Here is a 20,503-nt window from a genome sequence, read left to right on the forward strand (position 1 = left end):
GCTACTTTCTTTCTTTTTTTTTTTTTTTTTTGATTTTTGGGCCACACCCAGTAACACTCAGGGGTTACTCCTGGCTATGTGCTCAGAAGTTGCTCCTGGCTCGGGGGACCATATGGGACACCGGGGGATCGAACCGCGGTCCGTCCAAGGCTAGCGCAGGCAAGGCAGGCACCTTACCTTTAGCACCACCGCCCGGCCCGGTCAGTTTATCTTGAAAAATGTGGGTTGAAATGTTGAAAAATGTTGTTAAGTACCCTCACAGAGTAGTATGAGGCAACTCAGATGGAGGGTTATGTAAGCTAATACTCCAGCAGAGGGTATAGCACATTCAGTTCAGCAAGAAAGGGCTGACAAAGGTGATACCAGTTTTGTTATTCAATACCACTCACAGTTTTGAAGTGTTCATGTCCCTGTTTGGACGCCAATACCGTGGGGGTCTCAACTTGTAGTTTTACACACACACACACACACACACACACACACACACACACACACACACACACCAGAGTAACGGAAAAGTGCATTTCAGACAGAGGTTGTTGAGTAGCTCATTGGATGTTACTGAGTCAGCCAAACTTCTCCCCACTGCTTTTCCTGCCACTTTTATACACTAAAGCTTAACATAAGTCACCTAAGGGTCAGGGTTGATGTAATTAAGGGTACTTGTGCTAATTAACTCAGAAAAGGTAAAAGTAAAAAGCGATTTTACAGATTTATGACAATAATCCAACTCTTAGGACCTGTGGAGGTAGTCAAGAACACATGCCTTCGCATGCATAGCCCATGTTCAATCCAAGATATCACAAACCTCCCAGAGTACTACAGAGTGATCCTTGTGGTCCACAGCATAGATAGATAAATGTGTGTGTCTCTCTTGGTGAACTTTAGGCCTACATTTAATGATTTTATCTTTTCAGGGTTTTAGTCATAAAAATATCATTATTGGGACTGGAGGGATGGTATGGAGATAAGGCGTTTGCCTTGCATGCAGAAGGTCGGTGGTTCGAATCCTGGCATCCCATATGGTCTGCCAGGAGTGATTTCTGAGCATAGAGCCAGGAGTAACCCCTGAGCATTGACAGGTGTGACCCAAAAACAAAAACAAAACAAAAAAATCATTATTTTACTATTTTAGAAGTCCATTTTAATCTCTTCAGTGGTCAGATATTTTCAAAAGCATGAAATAATAAACATAGCTCAATAGAAAACAATCCCTCAATATATGTGCTTTCTTTTTTATTTCTTGGTGAATGATTCCATTGTTTTTGCTTTATTTTTCCCATTGTGTCTCATTTTTCTCAATAGTCTACCAGAATCTCTATTTGGCTTGGCAATATAAGATACATTCACAAAACTTTAAATATATATACATATTCGGGGGGAAATATATATATGTATATATATATATATATATTCATTTTGGGGGGGCTAAAGAGATAGTGAGCAGAGCACTTCCTGAGTGCAGAACCAGGAGTAAACTGAGTACTTCTGGGTGTGGCCCCAAACTGAAAAAATTGTGTTAAGTTTATATTCATCTATTTCCTCTATTTCTCCACAGTATTTATTTCAGTAATATGGATTATTATAAATGTTAAATAAGAATTGACAGGCTGGGGTTACAGCTAATTGTTGGGTTACACCTTATTTTACCTAAAACAAAGTTCATCACTGGTTTCTTTGTATCTGTTTGGTAACAACTTGGTTTCACCGGAAACAAAGATTGTCTTACTTGTAAACCCGAGTGGGTTTTTCTGCCCCACCGAGGGATGATCTTGGTACTCAATAAAAATGGTAGTTCTGGCAGACAGTGAGCTCCATACTATGTAGAAGACTGCCAGACTACATGTGTTTCACCCTCAGCCTGGTTTGCATTATTTCATGCACACCCTGATTCAGAATTGTTCACCTGGGCCTGGAGGTGCAGTACATGGGATGATTTTGCAACAAAGGTGGCGTACATGCCTAACATGTACTAGGTTCTGAGTTTGATGCCTTCCCAAATGTCTTCCCAACACTGTGGGAACCCATAACAAGACCCCAAGAATCATGTCAGAGGTCTGAGCTTCTCTCAACGTATTTCTTTGTTTCTTGAATGCTATCAAAAATTTAAAATAAATTCTTTTTTTTTTTTTGATTTTTGGGGTCATACCCGGCAACGTTCAGGGGTTACTCATGGCTCTGTGCTCAGATATCGCTCCTGGAAGGCTTTGGGGACCACATGAGGTACCGGGATGCAAACCACAATCCATCCTGCATGCAAGGCAAATGTCATACCACTGTAATCTTGTGACCCTAAAAAATTTCTTTAATTGAATCACCATGAGATACAGTTACTAAGTTGTTCATCATTGAGTTTCAGTCATACAATATCTAATACCCTTCAGCCTTCAGTGCACATTTCCAGCCATCAGTATTCTCAGTTTCCCTTGTGCTCTCTGACTTGCCTGGCCTCTGTGGCAGACATTCTGTCTCTATATCTTTCTTTTCTTTTTTCTTTTCTTTTCTTTTCTTTTCTTTTTTTCTTTTCTTTTCTTTCTTTTTTATTTTCTCTTCTCTTCTCCTCTCCCCTCCTCTCTCCTCCCCTCTTCTCCTCTCCCCTCCTCTCTCCTCCCCTCCCCCCTCCTCCCCTCTTCCCCTCCCCCTCCTCCCTTCCCCTCCCTTCTCCTCCCCTCCCTTCTCCTCCCCTCCCCTCCCTTCTCCTCCCCTCCCCTCCCCTCCCCTCCCCTCCCTCCCTTCCCCTCCCCTCCCCTCCCCTCCCCTCCCCTCCCCTCCTCTCCTCTCCTCTCCTCTCCTCTCCTCTCCTCTCCTCTCCTCTCCTCTCCTCTCCTCTCTTCTCCTCTCCTCCAGTGCTCAGGGGTTACTCCTGGCTATGCGCTCAGAAGTCGCTCCTGGCTTGGCGGCAGATACCTTACTTCTAGCGCCACTGCGCCGGCCCCCCTCTTTTTATTTTCAAGACACTGGTTGGCAATATTGTTACTTTAGAGGTACCAGCATATTACTTTATCTCCTTTCAGCACCCAACTCTTATCAAAAGCGATAATTTCCAACTATAATTATCCTGATGGTCCCTTCTCTGTCCTAACCACTCCCCAACTATTTGTGGAAAACTTCCTATCATGGACTGGTCCTCCTGGTCCTTGTCTCTATTGTCTTTGGATATTTTACCATACTATCTCATTTTTATTTCCCATAAATGTGTGATCATTCTTTTTTAATTTTTTTTTTGGTTTTTGGGTCGCAGGCAGCAGTGCTCAGGGGTTACTCCTGCTTCTACACTCAGAAATCGCTCCTGGCAGGCTCGGGGGACCATGTGGTATGCCGGGATTCGAACCACTGTTCTTCTGCCTACAAGGCAAACACCCTACCTCCATGCTATCTCTCCGGCCCCGTGTGTGGATCATTCTACATCTATCCCTCTCCATTTGATTCATTGTGCTCAGCATAGTACTCTCCATATCCATCCATGTATTAACAAGTGTCATGACTATTTTTCCTAATAGCTGTGTAGTATTCCATTGTGTAGATGTACCATAGTTTATTTACTTACTCATGTGTTCTTGGAAATTTGCCATTTCCAGCTTTTATGGTGAATAGAAGAAATATGCTAGAAATATGCTATGAACATAGAAATGCAAAGGGCTGGGGCCGGATAGCACACAGTAAGGCGTTTGCCTTGCATGCGGCTGATCTAGGATGGACCTACTTTGGTTTGATTCCCCCAGAGTCCCATATGGTTCTCCAAGTCAGGAGTGACTTCTGAGCGCATAGCCAAAAGTAAACCCTGAGTGTCACAGGGTGTGGCCCAAAAAGCAAAAAAAAAAGGGGGGGGCTTTTCTCTACTGTGTTTGGGGGCCCTAGGGTATATTCCTAGGAGCAGTCTATTATATGTTGTTTGTGCTTTTAATTCACAGGCCCAGTCACAAATCTAAGAATAAAGAGGAAATTCCACACAGGAAGTTAAAAATAAATATGAATATTTGTGACTTATATTAAAAAAGCTATTTTTAAAATAAATATAAAGAATGTTTCTCTAAGCCATCGAAAGGAAAGTACTATAATTTGCTTCCAAAAGAAATTTGAAAACTCTTTTCCAAATATTTGCATTCTAAGATACTTAAATTTATGTAATTTTTTGTTGTTGCTTTTTGTTAGTTTTTGGGCCACAACTTGCAGTGCTCAGTGGATACTCCTGGCTTTTTGCTCAGAAATTACTCCTGACAGGCTCAAGAACCATTTGGGATGCTGGGAATTGAATCCGGGACAGCTGCGTACAACACAAACATCCTACCCACTTTGTTATTGCTCCAGCCCCATGATTTTTTGTTTCTTATCAGAATATCTTAAGGTCAAGTTTTAGCATACATATGTTTATAATGTATAGATGTTTTTTCACATTTAGGTCTTTAATTAACTTAAAATTAAAATTTTGATTAAAGGGATTTCCCCCACATCAATAATTAAAAATATATATGTAGGGGCCGGGCGGTGGCGCTAAAGGTAAGGTGCCTGCCTTGCCTGCGCTAGCATAGGACGGACCGCGGTTCGATCCCCCGGTGTCCCATATGGTCCCCCAAGCCAGGAGCAACTTCTGAGCACATAGCCAAGAGTAACCCCTGAGCATTTCCGGGTGTGGCCCAAAAACAAAACAAAAAAAAATATATATATGTACAACAATACATCTTCTTTTGTTCTGTTTTTGTTTGGGGACCATTTCCAGCTCAGCTCTTACTGTTGGCTTTATGCTCAGGGATCTCTCCTGGTGAGGACTGGGGAACTGTATATGGTGTAAGGGATCAAATCTGGGTCAGCCAATTGAAAGACAAGCACTCTACACACTGCATTGTCTGAAGCAATTCATTTTCTTTGCACTTATTTGAACTGTCATATCTACTAAACTAATAAAGAAATAGTCTTGCAAGAAATTGAATAAGAATTTACTAACATTAAATGTACTAATGATAGACTGAAATAAAATGTTCATTTTAATAATCACATAAATGTTTACATCTACCTAAAAACTGTAACAGGACAATTTGTGCATGTCACATTCATATTACTATCCCATATACAAACAACTACACATAGTCATTACTTATATTAAGACAACATACAAAGTTTTCAATTGTTTTAGACATCTCAGCTAAAAGCAAATACCAAAAAGGAAAATTAATTCCCAAAGATTGTTATTAACAATATAAATAATCAAAAATATTTCTAAATGTCCTACAACTTTTGACAATTTTGAACTGTACTTAAATACTATTATTTCCAGAACCATAGATTACAACAAGGGTCACTGTCAGGGTGAAAATATATTTTTTAAAGCTTTTTTTGTAAAATATGCTATGATGCTTTAACATTGATATATTCTTGGCACATGAGGCATCTTGGAAAGTTAAAATACACTTTGCCAATTTTATATTATTGTGCAAGAATAAGAGGAAGAACACAGTTAAGGAGGCAGGCAGATCTTTGTTCAACTACCAGCTTCCTCAAAGTAACAATGTGTGAGGTTGGTGAAATTTTTTCTTGGCACTGGGGCCAGGATTAAAGAATGTACACTTTAGAATGCATAGCTGGGGCACTAAATATATGACAAATCATTTCCATAATTTATTCACATAAAAGCAATACTAAAATATATCATAGTCTTATGTTTTGGTACAATTTGAAAAGCTGAAGAAAAACTAGAATATTTAAAAGTGAGTGGTTTGGAAAAAAATCACATTTTAAGGAAACCCAACGTAAGGATTTTCAACTTAAATATTTTCTAATAAAAATTAGTTACTACTATACCCTGACAAAAACAACAACTAAAAAACTAAAGCATGACAAAATGGTCAATGGTTAAGGACTTTTGGTTGTTTTATTTTCCTTTTTTTTTTCCATTGTGCTACTGATATAAAAATAATGGCTATATTTAAGGCTCATTATGTGATTGTTTATAATTGCCCTGAACCAAATTTGTATTCTTGTTGTTGCATTATCAAGTTGAAATAAGTTGACTGCCTTATTAAATAACAATCACAGAGAAATTCCCATGACATTTTACATTTGAACAATCATGATCTCTGTTAAATTTAAATAAAGTACATGTGGTGGCACATGCAGTACAGTTTACAAACAATCACAAACAAATTATTCCTGCTAAATACTTGATATCTGACATATGTAAGATACCTGAAAAACTTAATTCTCACAAGGAATAATCTGCTCTATAAAGCAAGGCTTTTATAACTTCTCTGGATCTTTCTTACTATATAACGAATAATCCCATGTAAATGACTCAAAAACTCTTCCTTCAGGAACTTTTAAGTAAATAAATACCACCATTTATGTCCCTGATACTCATGTATAATTTGTACTGTCAACCTGAATTTACTATTGTTTTCATATTTTGTTTGCCTTCTACATCTACTTTCAGCTAGGATATAATCTCTTTGAGTTCCACAGTGTTTAGTACAGTGCTCTGCATATACGTGAGTGACTTAATGTGTGTGTGACTTAATATATATGTGTATGTATATATATATGCACTGAACAAAGAATGGGCTAGGAGAAATTTCATAATTTTTAAGAAATGCAACTATCTGGATCTTCTAATAATAAAAAAATCTGATTTCCAAAGGTATCTCAGTTGGTTTAGAAATGTCAATAATAAAAAGGCTTTGAAAATAACTTTAAAAAACTATTATGAATTATTTTAAAGGCTTCATAATAAATTATTTAGAGCACCAAATCAAAAAATTTTACTGAACAGTGGGTTCACCTTTTCTATAACTTTACATAGACTTCTTTCCACGAAGGACAAAGAATACTGAACAAGAATAGGTGTTGTGAATCAGGATAAAAAAAGGTAACTAGCTTGAAGTCAAAATAGCTAATGCTCATTTTGAAATGAATCTGAAAAGCTTTCTGTATTTTATGTTAAATAAAAGAATGGTTTATATCAGGTGTTGTAGATCATTATAGTTGTTCTGTTACTATAAAATGACATATAATGAAGCTATTAACAAGAAAGACTAGCTATTGATATTAAAATAGGATATAATAAAAATTATTTTGCATGTGTATATTTTCAAGTTTTCCTGACAGTGTCCTTTTAAAGAATCTGACAATTCATAATTAAATTACAGACATTTGAATTTCACTTTATGACTGTAATGAAAATATTACATTTACATAATAACAAGATATAGTGTCTTTTACTGATGCATTCTGCAATCTATATTTAAAGCTTTGCAATAAAACTTCACTGTACTCTTTATAAGTAAAAATTATGCAACATCCAATGCTATAATAACATTAAGAATAAATAAAATTAAGCATAAAATTCAGTACCAAAACAATAGTGTCTTAGTTGTCATTTTAAATGTTAGTTTTTATTTTTGTATTGAGTTTTATTATAGTTTAAAACCCTAAAATGTTTCTTTCTAAATAATATACTCAAAATACCAAATTTGAAATATAAACATATAACTTTTTTTTTAAACATATAACTCTTTATGTGTGATTTTTTTCTGTGTCTAGAAAATAAAAGAAATGAGAGCAAGGCTAACTGCTTTTACCTGCTTACTTCCCCATCTGAAAAACTTTTAAGTAATTCTAAAGCAAATAATATAACATGACAATTTTGGTAAATACTAAGCTTATTGAAGAGGTTTTCTATTTGGAAGGGGAAAAAAAAAGTCAACTAAGAACTTCCAATTTTGGCTTATTCATTCTCACTCTCTTTTTACGTAAGATACAGTAGTGGTATAAAAGCTCATCTTGAATTGCTCACAAGGAATCACAAATGAATTGGTTTATAGAGTTAATCAGAATAAATTATTACATAGAAACTACGATAAGGTCCTAGAATTTGTTACACGAAGAGCTAAACTTGCAAGAGATCGCATGGCAAAAGTAGATACTTTGTGGCATATCCCAGCTTTTGAAATATAGTTAGAAGCCAAACGAAAAAGCCTCTCAGCACCAAAGGTATTGAAGTGCCCTGGAAGCACCTTCTCAACAAGACCTCTGTCTACTAATTCTATAAGCCTTTCACAGGTTCCAACATAGTCATTTATCCTGCTGTACGGGAGCCAGTCAATTAGTGAGCCATCATACACAACATCTCCACTGAAGAGAATCTTCCGATCTTTGTCATGTAAGCAAATACTGCCCCTGGAGTGGCCAGGCATATGCATAACGGTAAGCTGTCTGTCACCAAGGTTGATCACATCCCCTGCAAATAGAAAGAGAGTTTATACAGATAAATAAGTGGTACACTTGATTTCAATAACCAAGAAAAAGATGTTAAATGGCTTTGAAGAGATGGGACAGGATGACATTTCCTTGATGTTTATTCCTGTTTTTTTTGTTTTTTTTTTTTTTTTTTTTTTTTTTTTTTTTTTTTACGGATGAGTGAAAAATAAGGGGATTGTGTTTTTAGTATTTGTTAGATGAATGGTTGCCATAGTGTTGTGGAAAGTTATTTCTGTAGGTTGTTTTGGTACATAAGAGAGAAAAAAATATATCTGTGATCAAGGATTTTGTACATAACATGATGCAATGCTACTGCTGTTGCTCTGAATAATTATTCTTAGCCTCTGATCTAAGACTTTCCCCAAACAAAAACCCAAACCTATATGATTCACTAGTGAGTTTTAAAGACCTATTGTTAATCCTTTTAAGATTCTTTAAAAAACTAAGAAATAGGAATCCTTCCAAACAGCTTATTTGAGGCAAACATCATCCTGATACCAAAACCAGACAGACTTCAAATAAGACTACAGACTTATCTGGCTGATAAACACAGATGAAATGATCCTCAACAATATGAAAGAAAAGAAAAAAGAAAAAGAAAAACAAAACAAAACAAAAAAAAACCCCAATATGTTAGCAAATTGAATCCCCCACCAGTACCCCCCCCAAAAAAAAATCATACATCATGGCCAAGTAGGAATAATCTAGAATGCAAGAATGGTTTGATGTAACAAGTTAGTTAACATAATACACCATAATAAAAGGAAAAAGCATATGGACATATCAATAAATGCAGATAATGCATTTGACAAGAGTAAACACTCACTCATGATAAAAACTTTGAATAAAATGGAGATTGAAGGAACTTTAATATAGTCAAAGCCATTTACCCAAAGCCCATAACAATAAATGGAACTCAACAGTGAAAAACTGAAATCCTTCCTGCTAAGATCAAGCACGTGACATGGTTTCTCACTCTCATCACCATGATTCAATATATATAAGTGTGTGTGTGTGTGTGTGTGTGTGTGTGTGTGTGTGTGTATTGACCAACACAAGGCTCAGAGGTTACTACTGGCTCTACACTTAAAATTACTTCTGGAAAACTCAGGGGACCATACTGGATGCCAGGGATCAAAACCAGGTCAGCCAAGTGCAGGCAAAAGTTATACCCACTGTGTTATCACTCTGGCATCTAGGCCATGTCTTTTCTATACATAAAGCATTAAATAGAAGAGAGAAAAATTTTTAGAAATTCCATTCACAATTGTGATTTAGAAAAGCAAGAAAGTATCTAGGAATCAGCTTAATAAAAATGGGAAAAGACATGCAGAGAAAATGATAGATCATGTATCTACAGAGTAAGTACAGTGAGTCCATGCAAAGTGTTCAACCCAGGTTTAATCCTCAGCATCCCATCTGATCCCCTGAGCACCAGAAAAAATAATGTCTTAGTCCAATACCAGAAGTAACCTAGTATCACTGCATGTGACTCAAAACCTAAAAGAGAAAAAAAAATAGCCCTATATATCCATATTAAAAAAAAAGAGGACACGAGGGAATGGAAAGATAACTGTTCATGGGTTGGAAGGATAAATATTATCTACTGACAATCTTGCATAAAGAATTATATAGATTCAATTTGGTCCACGTAGAAATAACCACAAAATTTTTATAGATAAATACCACTATTAAATGTTTCTTTTCTTTCTGTTGCATAGCCACACCTGTCAGTGCTTAGGGATTACTCCTGACTCTGTGCTCAAGGATCATTCCTGATAGGTTCTGAGACTATATAGGGTGCTAGGAATCCAGAACAGGTAGGCTTCATGAAAGATAAGTGTTCTACCCACTGAAATATCTCTCCAGCCCAAACATTGTTAAAATTTACGTGGAGTAATAAAATAGCACAAATAGCCAAAGCAGTCCTAGGGGAAAAAAAGGATAGGAGGTCTCTCTATTCCCAACTTCACATTGTACTATAAAGTGGCAATAATTAAAACAGTGTGTTACTGGAGTAAAGAAAGATTAGTAGACTAACGGAATAGTTGAGAATCAAAATACAGATCCTCAAGTAATATTAATAGTTAATTTTTGATAAAGAGGATAAAATATTAAGTGGAGCAAGGAAAACCTGATCAACAACTGGTATTAGGAAAACTTGTCTGTCACATGCAATAAATGAATTCAGACTCCTTTCTAACACCATACACAAAAGTCAAATCAAGCAGATTAAAAATCTCAGCATTAGACATAAATCCATAAATTACATTGAGGAAAACAGAAGTAGAGCATTTTATTATATTGAATCTAAAGGCATCATCAATGATTCAATGCCATTGGCCTAGATAATGCAAATGATAAACATTTTGGACTACATCAAACCAAGAAGATTCTGCATTAACAAAGAAATGATGGGCAGAATAAAAAGACACCACATAAATTGGGAGACAATATTTGCTTTCATCTGACTTGCCCTTATCATCTGATAAAGGATTAATAGCCAAGATACATAAAATGTACTTGTATTATTTTACAAGAAATAAACAAAACTAAGCTCTATAAAAAATGGAGGGGAGATTAGAACAGAAATTTTCTCAAAGAAGATATATAGATGACCAAAAGATATCTGAAATTTTTTTCTACATCACTTATCATTGGGAAATGCAAATCAAAAGAACTATGATCTATCATCTCACACCAGGGAGATTGGGATATATCACAAACAACTAAAACAAAAACAACCAGTGTTGGTGTGGATGCGGGTGGGGGAGGGGGAGATTGTCTTTCATTGCTAGTGGGAAGGTCAACCAGTTCAGTTCTTTGAAAAGCAATATGGACACCTCAAAAAGAAGAATTGAGTTTCCCTATGATCCAGCAATTCCACTTTTTGGTATCCACCCTAAAGACTCAGACTTTTGCACTCCTATGTTTATTGGGATACTATTCACAATAGCCAAAATCTGGAAACAGCTGAGTCTAAGAATAGATGACTCAGTAAGAAACTATGTCACATACAGACAATAGAATACTACTCAGCTAGAAGAGAAGAAGGTATAGTGAAACTTGTTGCTACACAGAAGGAATATATGTTGAGTAAATTTAGTCAGAAGGAAAGAAGCACTGAATGATCTCTCTCATTTGTAGGATGTAAAGAAACATAATATGGGAATAGCAAATGTACAAAGGTAACAGAAACTGAAAAGTGATCTTCAGTAGGGAGCTGGGTCATGGTATGATAGTGGTGAGATGATTCAATGCAAGAGTCTGAGGATATAGTGCTGCTCAGTCCTGCCAGTGCATGGGGACCTCCAGGATGGCACCTTATGATGCTACAGACGATTCTGTGGTGTCAGGGTTAAAATCAAGGTTTCTGACTTAACTGCTGTACTTTTTTTTTAGGTTTCATTTATATTTTTTAACATATTGTTATAGCATTTATAACATTATATATTTATAATTTATAACATTTATAACATTACATTTTTTCTTCTGATTATTTTGAATGCAAAGGTTTCCATTATTCTGGTATTAATAGTCCTTCTCTCTCAAGATGCTTTATGTTGTTTTAGTACTTGACTTCATGTTAGAGATGTCTCATATTTTTATATACTTTTAAATTCTGATTAGCTTCATTTGTTTTGTGATGCTCACAAACTTCTGAATCGACATAAAAAGACTGGGTTTAATTGCTGTTGAATGTTTGCAGTAGTTTTCTGGGCAAAAATGGAAAGATGTGTTGGATATGAAAAGTAGGGTAAGAAGTTGGAGCAGACAGAGGATGGTATGTAGGATACATTGATGGAGTGGGCTCTTGTCTTTAAATATATCCTAGTCATAACTGTTTGTATCTTATGTGATATGCAGACAAGAAGTTAAGGCAGAAGAGTAACAGTGGTGGAGGAGGTAATCAGGCAGGATTGTGAGCAGTGTTTAATTTTTTCTTGGCTTGATTGTATTTATTTAGCTCCTACTTGGCTAGGTATCTTCTATATCTTGTTTATACACTTAAATCACCTTTCAAGTTATACAGCAATATATAGCTTGTTGATTTTTTGATTGTTTGTTTTGGGCCACACCCGGCAGCGTTCAGGAGTTACTCCTGGCTCTCTACTCAGAAATCGCTCCTGGCAGACAGAGGTGACCATAAGGGATGCCGGTATTCGAACCTTGGTCCTGGGTCTGCTGCTTGCAAGGCAAACACCCTACTGCTGTACTATCTCTCTGGCCCTTCACTTGTTAATTTTTGAAAGACTGTTTTCTCTAAATTATGGTTTGATGTTTCCTTCCCTTTGTGCCCTAAATACTTTCTGTATATGTCTATCTGTAAGTGGTAAAATAGCTTTTCCTGGAATTGTTACTAAGGATTAAATACTGACTCTGCAGCTAAAATACTGTGTATTGTGATACACAAAATAAACCTACTCAAAATTTATGGTGTTATTTGTGGAATTGGATCACAAAGTTACTGATAAAAAAATAGGGGAAGACTGGAAAGAATGGTGGTAGGGTGCTGACACAGGACGAACTCAGATTGGATTCTCGGCATCCCACATAGTCCCCCAAGCCTGCCAGGAGTAATTTCTGAGCACAGAACCACGAGTAACCCCTGAGCTCGGTCGGGTATGGCACAAAAACAAACAAATAAACAAAAATAAAAGGGAAAGGGCAGGTGGGTATGAAAATGGAATCAGAACTACCACAATGACAGTGAGGGATGCTCAGGGGCACTTTGGTGGGGGTGGTGTGCAGAATCTTTGTACAACAGTTTCATAAAGATAAATGCTTTGTAACTATATTATATACACTAGAATAAACATTAAAAATAACAATTGGACTAGAGGGATAGCACAGTGGTAAGGCATTTGTCTTGCAGGTAGCTGACCATGGACAAAACCAGATTTGATTCCCAGCATCCCATATGGTACAAGCCTGCTAGAAGCGATTTCTGAGAACAGATCCAGGAATAACCCCTGAGCACTGCCGAGTGTGGCCCCAAAACTGAAAACAAACAAACAAAAATAAAAATAACAATTAATTTCAATGACACTAAAAAATAAGATAGTATTTATGGTGTCCAAAAATAATTTTTAACTCAGTATTGAAGTACTAAGGTTTTATGTATATACATGTATAGATACATATTATGCATATAGAAATATACATATATACAAAACCATAAATTTTACTTATACACAAATATACATTTATCATACAATATGAAGCATTATGGTTTTGTATGTATGTATAATGAAAAACATACTTTATGCTTATGCTTTGTTTATACATAAATATACATGTCATATATATACACACGTTTATCTTCTGTATTTTTACATGAAATATATCACATATACATAATGCATATGTAATATATAAATTAAATGTGCCTGTGTACACATACAAATGCTTATTCCTCTTATTTTCCCCTATTATTTCCTCAGCCCAATAGTTTTTGGCATCCCTCAATCAAGAAACCCCATTGTGGGGCCAGAGTAATAGTACAACAGATGTTTGCCTTGCATGTGGCAGACCCAGGTTCGATTCCAGGCATACCATATGATTCCCAGAGTCTACCCTGAGTAATTTCCTTTTTTCTTTTTCTTTTTGATTTTTGGGCCACATCCAATGACACTCACGGGCTACTTCTGGCTCTGCACTCAGAAATCGCTCCTGGCTTGGGGAACCATATGGGACGCCAGGGGAACCGCAGTACTTCCTGAATTAGCCCTATGCAAGGCAAACGCCCTGCTGCTGCGCCACCGCCCAGGCCCAGAGTAATTTCTGAGCATAGTGCCAGGAGTGTAACTGGGTATAGCCCAAAAAACCAACAATGCAAAAAAAATTCTTTATTTCACTCTTTCCAGAGTAAACAAACTAGCAATCTGAGAGGTATTCACTTGGAGAAAAGGTTCTGAGTTTAACAGATTCTTAAATAGCTTTCAGACAGGTTTTTTATTTGTATTTGGGTCACACCCGGCAGCACTCAGAGTTACTCCTGACTCCACGCTCAGAAAACACTCCTGGCAGGCTCGGGAGACCATACGGGATGCCGGGATTCGAGCTGCCGTCCTTCTGCATGTGAGGCAAATGCCTTACCTCCATGCTATCTCTCCGGCCCCTCAGCCAGTTCTTTTGATTGTACTCTTTACCCCACTAAAGAACTAGTTACTACTGGGCTGGAGAGATGGCACAAGTGTTTGCCTTGCATGTGGCTAATTTAGGACGGACAGCATGAGATCCTGGGTGTCACATATGGTTCCCCTAAGCCAGGAGTGATTTCTGAGAGCATAGCCAGGAGTAACCCTGAGCATCACTGGGTGTGGCCCCAAAACCAAAAAAAAGGAACTAGCTACTGCTAATTCTTGAGTCTCTGAAGGTTCCTATAGTGCAAACTGTAATGGTTCTTGATTCCAAACTGTTGATATTGGAGCAAATTGCAAAGTAACATTCAAACAGTCCAGGGTGCAATATCTCAGCCAGTGTTGATTTATCTTAAATAAATGAATTACAGTCCCTTTACAGTATAATTTGAGTAGGGCTTGGGGTTCAATCTACTACATTCTTTTGTAATCTTTTGTTTTTAGACAATCCGAAAGAGTTAAGTTCACCTGAACTCTATGAAAGTCATTTATGCATTTGGATGCTAAAAGAAGCTAAACATTGCCCTTGGTCTCACTTGAATATTTGGAAAAATATAAAATGTGCCAATTAAGAGTAATAAATTGAGTCAATTTAAATATAAATATATATATATATATTTTTTTTTTTAGTTTTTGGGTCACACCCGGTGGTGCTCAGGGGTTACTCCTGGCTGTCTGCTCAGAAATAGCTCCTGGCAGGCACGGGGGACCATATGGGACACCGGGATTTGAACCAACCACCTTTGGTCCTGGATCGGCTGCTTGCAAGGCAAACACCACTGTGCTATCTCTCCGGGCCCAAATATATATTGTTCTTAAAGGAAGGTAAAATATATCAGTAGCTTAAGGTGGTTTTCCATAAAGATGAATAAAATGGTGTATTTTGCTTGTTTAATTTGGGGGGGGGTCGTCACATCCAGTGGCGCTCAGGGGTTACTCCTGGCTCTGCACTCAGAAACTGCTCCTGGCAGTCTCTGGGGACCATATGGGATGCTGTTAATAGAACCACCAGGAATTGAAACAGTCCATCCTAGGTCCACCTCATGCAAAGCCAATGCCCTATTGCTGTGCTATCTCTGGCCCTAAAATGGTGTTTTGTTTTTTTTTTTATTTTTTGTATTATTGGGCCACACCCAATGATTTTCCAGGCTTATGCTTGGCTCCAAGTTCACCAGGGCATCACTCTTTTTTTTTTTTTTTTTTTTTTTTGATTTTTGGGCCACACCTGGCTGTGCTCAGGGGTTACTCCTGGCTATCTGCTCAGAAATAGCTCCTGGCAGGCACCAGGCACGGACACACACACACACGCACACACACACGCACACACACACACACACACACACACACACACACACACACACACACACACACACACACACACACACACACACACACACACACACACACACACCGGGATTCCAACCAACCACCTTAGGTCCTGCACTGGCTGTTTGCAATGCAAACACTGCTGTGCTATCTCTCCGGCTCCAGGGCATCACTCTTAATGGGCTCAGTGGACCAAGTGGGATGCTGGAGATGGTCAGATGTGTTCTAGACAAGCTCCCTACATACTATACTATTGCTTTGGTCCAAAGATTAACACAAATGGATGCTCTCTTGTAGTTTATTGAGAGAGAGCACAGATTTATTTTGTGATTTGATAACTAATTGTCAATTTGCTAAATAAAATGTGGAAAACAAATGCCTTCAGCTTCCTTATGGTCTAATAAAAACAGTGGACATTTTATGCTGTTTCTAGTATATTAGTACACTGTTCATGTGTATATAACTGCATGAGTTTTAACATATTTTAAATTTATTCTCAGGCATCAAGATTATAATACCAAGTTTTCAGATCACACAGTTCAGAAGACAGGAAATTAATCCTGAGGATCAGATACTATTTGAAAGGTGAAAGCATTCAGCATCTAATGAGAAACAACATTTGACTTAGCACAGTATTAACAACTTAACACTCTCAAAGTGTCTGATAGATATTCAGCTTTCTTTCCACACCTTCAAAATCTTAAAGGCACCGTACAGGCCCTTTGCAGGCTCTTGGCAGCTCCAAAACACTAGAAGACTACTCACAACTGGGATTTGGGAAACTTGGTCCTAGCTTTTCCTAAACTGCGTATGTGCTCTAAGGTTATGATAATCAGACCTCCTTGGGTTCCACACCCATAAAATAATAAACCCTATAATTTCTTTGACATTACTACCTATATTCTGGTACAGGAGCAAAAGTAATTTATTTCACATTTTAAATATTAATACAAAGGTGTTTTTGTGATATGCATGTCAGGATTTTGTCTTGTTTATCAACTATATAGAAATCTTTTGTTTTGTTGTTTTGGGGCCACATCCAGGAATGTTCAGGGGTTACTCCTGGTTCTCTGCTCAGAAATTGCTCCTTGCAGGCACAGGGACCATACTTTATGGTCCGGGATTCGATGCTGGGATTTGAACCACGGTTGGTCCTGGATTGGCCGCTTGCAAAGCAAACGCCCTACCGCAGTGTTATCTCTCCGGCCCCTAGAAATCTTAACTCTTACAAAGCACTAGTTTTATTAAGAAATGAATCAAAACAGCGGTCGGAGTGATGGTGCAGTGGTAGGGTATTTGCCTTGAACGCGGCTGACCCAGGACTGACCTTGGTTCGGTCCCCCAGCCAGGAGCCATTTCTGAGTGCATGGCCACCGGGTGTGACCCAAAAACTAAAAACCAAAACAAAAGCATATTTGTAGTACTTTTCCTCTAAATGACAAGTGATATAAAACTGCAATGTACACCAATTAAAAAAACGTTAGATTTATAATTTTAATGGACCTTTGGGGTGAGCTGTGGTGCATTATCTCTATCCTTTTGTAAATGAAATGACTACAGTTGTAAGATAAACTGATTTTTGTAAGATATTTTAGTGTTCGGGCCCGGAGAGATAGCACAGCAGCGTTTGCCTTGCAAGCAGCCGATCCAGGACCAAAGGTGGTTGGTTCGAATCCCGGTGTCCCATATGGTCCCCCGTGCCTGCCAGGAGCTATTTCTGAGCAGACAACCAGGAGTAACCCCTGAGCACCGCTAGGTGTGACCCAAAAACCAAAAAAAAAAAAAAAAAAAAAAGATATTTTAGTGTTCTATTGGTTAGTCATAAAGTGAGCCTTCTTGCAGTCTGACTAGATTTTTCTACCTCTTCCTTGCAAGAACGTTTTAATAAATTGGCAATTAATGGCTTCGAGATGAAGAGAAGGGCATGCCACACTCCTTGTCAGAATCACATCTACTATATTCTATGTACATATGGTCATATTTTGGCCCTTGTGCCTTGATTCAAATCAGAATCATTTTATTGCTGTTGAACAACCTCATTTCTAATGTGTAGTGAGGATAAAATGAAATCAACAGAAGTATACTAACAGAAATATGGTATACACATAGTGCTGCTGTGGCTAATTAGTTCCATTAAAGTGCCTGCATGGGGATGGAAGGGACATTTTATTTCATTCGTTTTTCTCTGAACTCCACCCTATCAGGGCCAGAAAGGCTCAAGACTGCCGGTAGGCTAATCCACATCCAATACATCTCCATCCACCAGAAATCATCTCATTAACCTTTTCCACCAGACTAGACCAGTCAATCTGATACACACAATGTTAAGCCTCAGCCATATTCTCTATCTTAAGAGTACCAATAGATTTTTTCTCTGCCAGGAAACCCCAAGCACAGAATCCTAACGGGAAGCATGAGGTGACTGAAAGCAGGGCTCTCATTGGCTTTCTAAATCTACAGGTGGGGACTTGCTCCTGCAGGAGGTCGCCAATGCTGCACAAGATGAAGTCAGCAATTCTCATAGGGAATGAAGAGATTTGACTCGCGCTATGCGACGCACATTCTTGAGAGGTGGTTTTTCTTTTAAGCAACACATGCGGCTGGAAATGCATCATGCCAACTTCTAGCAAAGAAATAAAGAAAAAGAAGGGAAGCCATCACGAGTTTGCCGTGTTCCTCCTCCAGCCAACCCTGAAAGCTGTCTATAGAGGGGGTGGGGCCGGCTTTCCCAAATACTCGGTGGAGCTAACGGGGTGCCCCAGGGCAGGTGTCAGCAGCCAAGGAGGCGCTGAGAGCCTGGGCTCTGCTGGATTTTTACTCCGAAAAGGGAGCAAATGCAGTGGGTTTTGTTTGTTTGTTTTCTGTGACCAAATAAGGCCTCTGATTAGCTAGGCACCCAGTCCACGAGCACCCCGGGGCCTGCTTGTCCCCCAATCCCTTCCCCTTGTGGAGATCCAGGGAGCCCGGGCGTGCCCGCGAGGGCCCATTACCATCCTGCAGGATGAGCGAGGGCTGCACCGCCTGCACGCGGAACTGCCGGGCCCTCCAGCCCGGGCTGGGCGCCCGCACCACCTCGCGGTCGGACAGCCAGGTGACGGTCTCGAAGTTGTCCCCGCGGGCCAGCGCGTCGGCCTCGGCGCGGTGCACGGCCACGCGGTCGAACTGGTAGAGGCCGCCGGCGTGGTCGAAGTGCACGTGCGTGGCCACGGCCAGCAGCGGCCGGCTCGGGGCGGCGTCCGGCGCCGGCGGGCCCGGGCGCTCTTGCAAGAGCCCCGCCGAGTGCAGGTAGTCGGGCAGGCTGCGCAGGCCCAGCCCCGTGTCGATCACCACGTCCTGCTCCGAGCCGCGCACCAGCCAGATGTTGGCGCGGTTGCCCGACTCGTAGAAGCGCTCCTGGATCCAGAAGATGCCGTCGCCCAGCGACTTGTGCGCGTACCACTCGAGCGCCGACATGTGTGTGTGTGTGTGTGTGTGTCTGTGTCTGTGTGTGTGTATGTGGACTGTGGGAGAAGCTGCTGTGGAAGAAGCTGCTGTGGGAGAAGCTTCTGCTGTGGAAGAAGCTTCTGCGGAAAATCTGCTCTGCAAGAAGCTGCTGTTGTGGAAGAGGCTTTTGTGGAAGCTGCTGCTCTGGAAGCAGCTGCTGTGGAATTGGCTGCTGTGGAAAAGCTGCTGTAGAAGAAGCTGCAGTGGAAGAAGCTTCAGTGGAAAAATCTGCTGTGGAAAAAGCTGTGGAAGAAGCTGCCGTGGAAGCTGCTGCTGTGGGACAAGCTTCTGTGGAAAAGCTTCTGTGGAAATTGCTGTGGAAGAAGCTGCTGTGGAAAAAGCTTCTGTGGAAGAAGCTGCTGCTCTGGAAGAAGCTGCTGTGGAAGCCGCTGAGATGGAAGAAGCTGCAGTGGAAGAAGCTGCTGTAGAAGAAGCTGCTGCTGCTACGGAGCTGAGGGCGCTCCACCAGAGCAGAGGCGCAGAGCAGAGGAGCTGCGAAGCTGAAGGAAGGAGAAGGCAGGGAGGCCGCACTCTGAATCAGCGCGGCTCTTCACCCTCCGAAAACCTGGCAGAAGCTGTTCCCGCCTTCACCCAGGGCGCTGGAGCCACGGCGGTCCCGGTCGCCACCGAGCCGGGCCGAGGATGCAGCCACGCCCACCGGAAGCCGCGAGCGGCGAGCCCGAAGGGAACTCTTTGCTTTCCCGTCTAACTCGCACAGCGGCTCCGACTGCGGAGGCTCCGCGCCGCGGGAGGGAGGGACGACGCACTGTGCGGCCCCGCCCACCGCCGCCGCTCGCCCCGCCCATCGCGGCCTCCCCTCGGGCGCCGAAAGGAAAGGGGTGCGCCGCGGCTGCGAGGACTACGGCGCCTGCCAAGGGCTAAAAAGCCTCCGCCGGGGGGGCGGGGCCACAAGAGGAATAGGCGAGGTCTCATTGGTGGAATTCGCGTGGAGGGCGGGGCCTCTGCGTCTCTCCCGAGTTAGCTTTGGCGGCGGGATCCGAGGGTGCTTGGGGGCTTTCTGTCTGCAACCCCACTGCCTAGCTGGTGCACGTTTCGTTTCAACAGTTTTGCCCCAGCCCTGGAGATTTGCAGAGCAGGTAAAAAGAAGAAGTAATTTGAGGGTTATTGGAGGGCTTGCAATGGGGAGATGGGAGTTCCAGGGGCACGTGGAGAAAGTGGCGTACAGCTGATGCAAATTTTCACCCACATTTTTCTTTCTAAAACCTCTGAGAAATAGCTTTACACTTCACTTCTGATCCTTTCTAACGTCTTTGATAAAAAGCTTTATTTCTAGATCTTCCAGA

The 20,503-nt window shown here is 40.2% G+C and overlaps 1 protein-coding gene across 1 annotated transcript; it reads right to left on the reverse strand.

The window, feature by feature from the left end:
- Positions 1 to 7,520: 7,520 nt before the first annotated feature.
- Positions 7,521 to 19,206, reverse strand: MBLAC2 (metallo-beta-lactamase domain containing 2). The gene is made up of 2 exons (XM_049769150.1): positions 18,707 to 19,206; positions 7,521 to 8,227 (listed from the first exon to the last, which is right to left on the reverse strand). Exons 1-2 carry the CDS (start codon positions 19,167 to 19,169, stop codon positions 7,842 to 7,844), a joined length of 849 nt encoding a protein of 282 aa, XP_049625107.1. The 5' UTR covers positions 19,170 to 19,206; the 3' UTR covers positions 7,521 to 7,841.
- Between the last annotated feature and the right edge of the window lie 1,297 nt (positions 19,207 to 20,503).

This window comes from Suncus etruscus, chromosome 2 (genome assembly GCF_024139225.1).
Source record: "Suncus etruscus isolate mSunEtr1 chromosome 2, mSunEtr1.pri.cur, whole genome shotgun sequence".
Taxonomy (NCBI): Eukaryota; Metazoa; Chordata; class Mammalia; order Eulipotyphla; family Soricidae; genus Suncus; species Suncus etruscus.

Coding starts and splice junctions, on each gene's coding strand:
- MBLAC2 (XM_049769150.1), bottom strand. CDS start 19,169: ATGTCGGCGCTCGAGTGGTACGCGCACAAGTCGCTGGGCGACGGCATC. Junction 8,228..18,706: donor CTCGCTCATCCTGCAGGATG/GTAATGGGCCCT, acceptor TTCTATTTGCAG/GGGATGTGATCAACCTTGGT.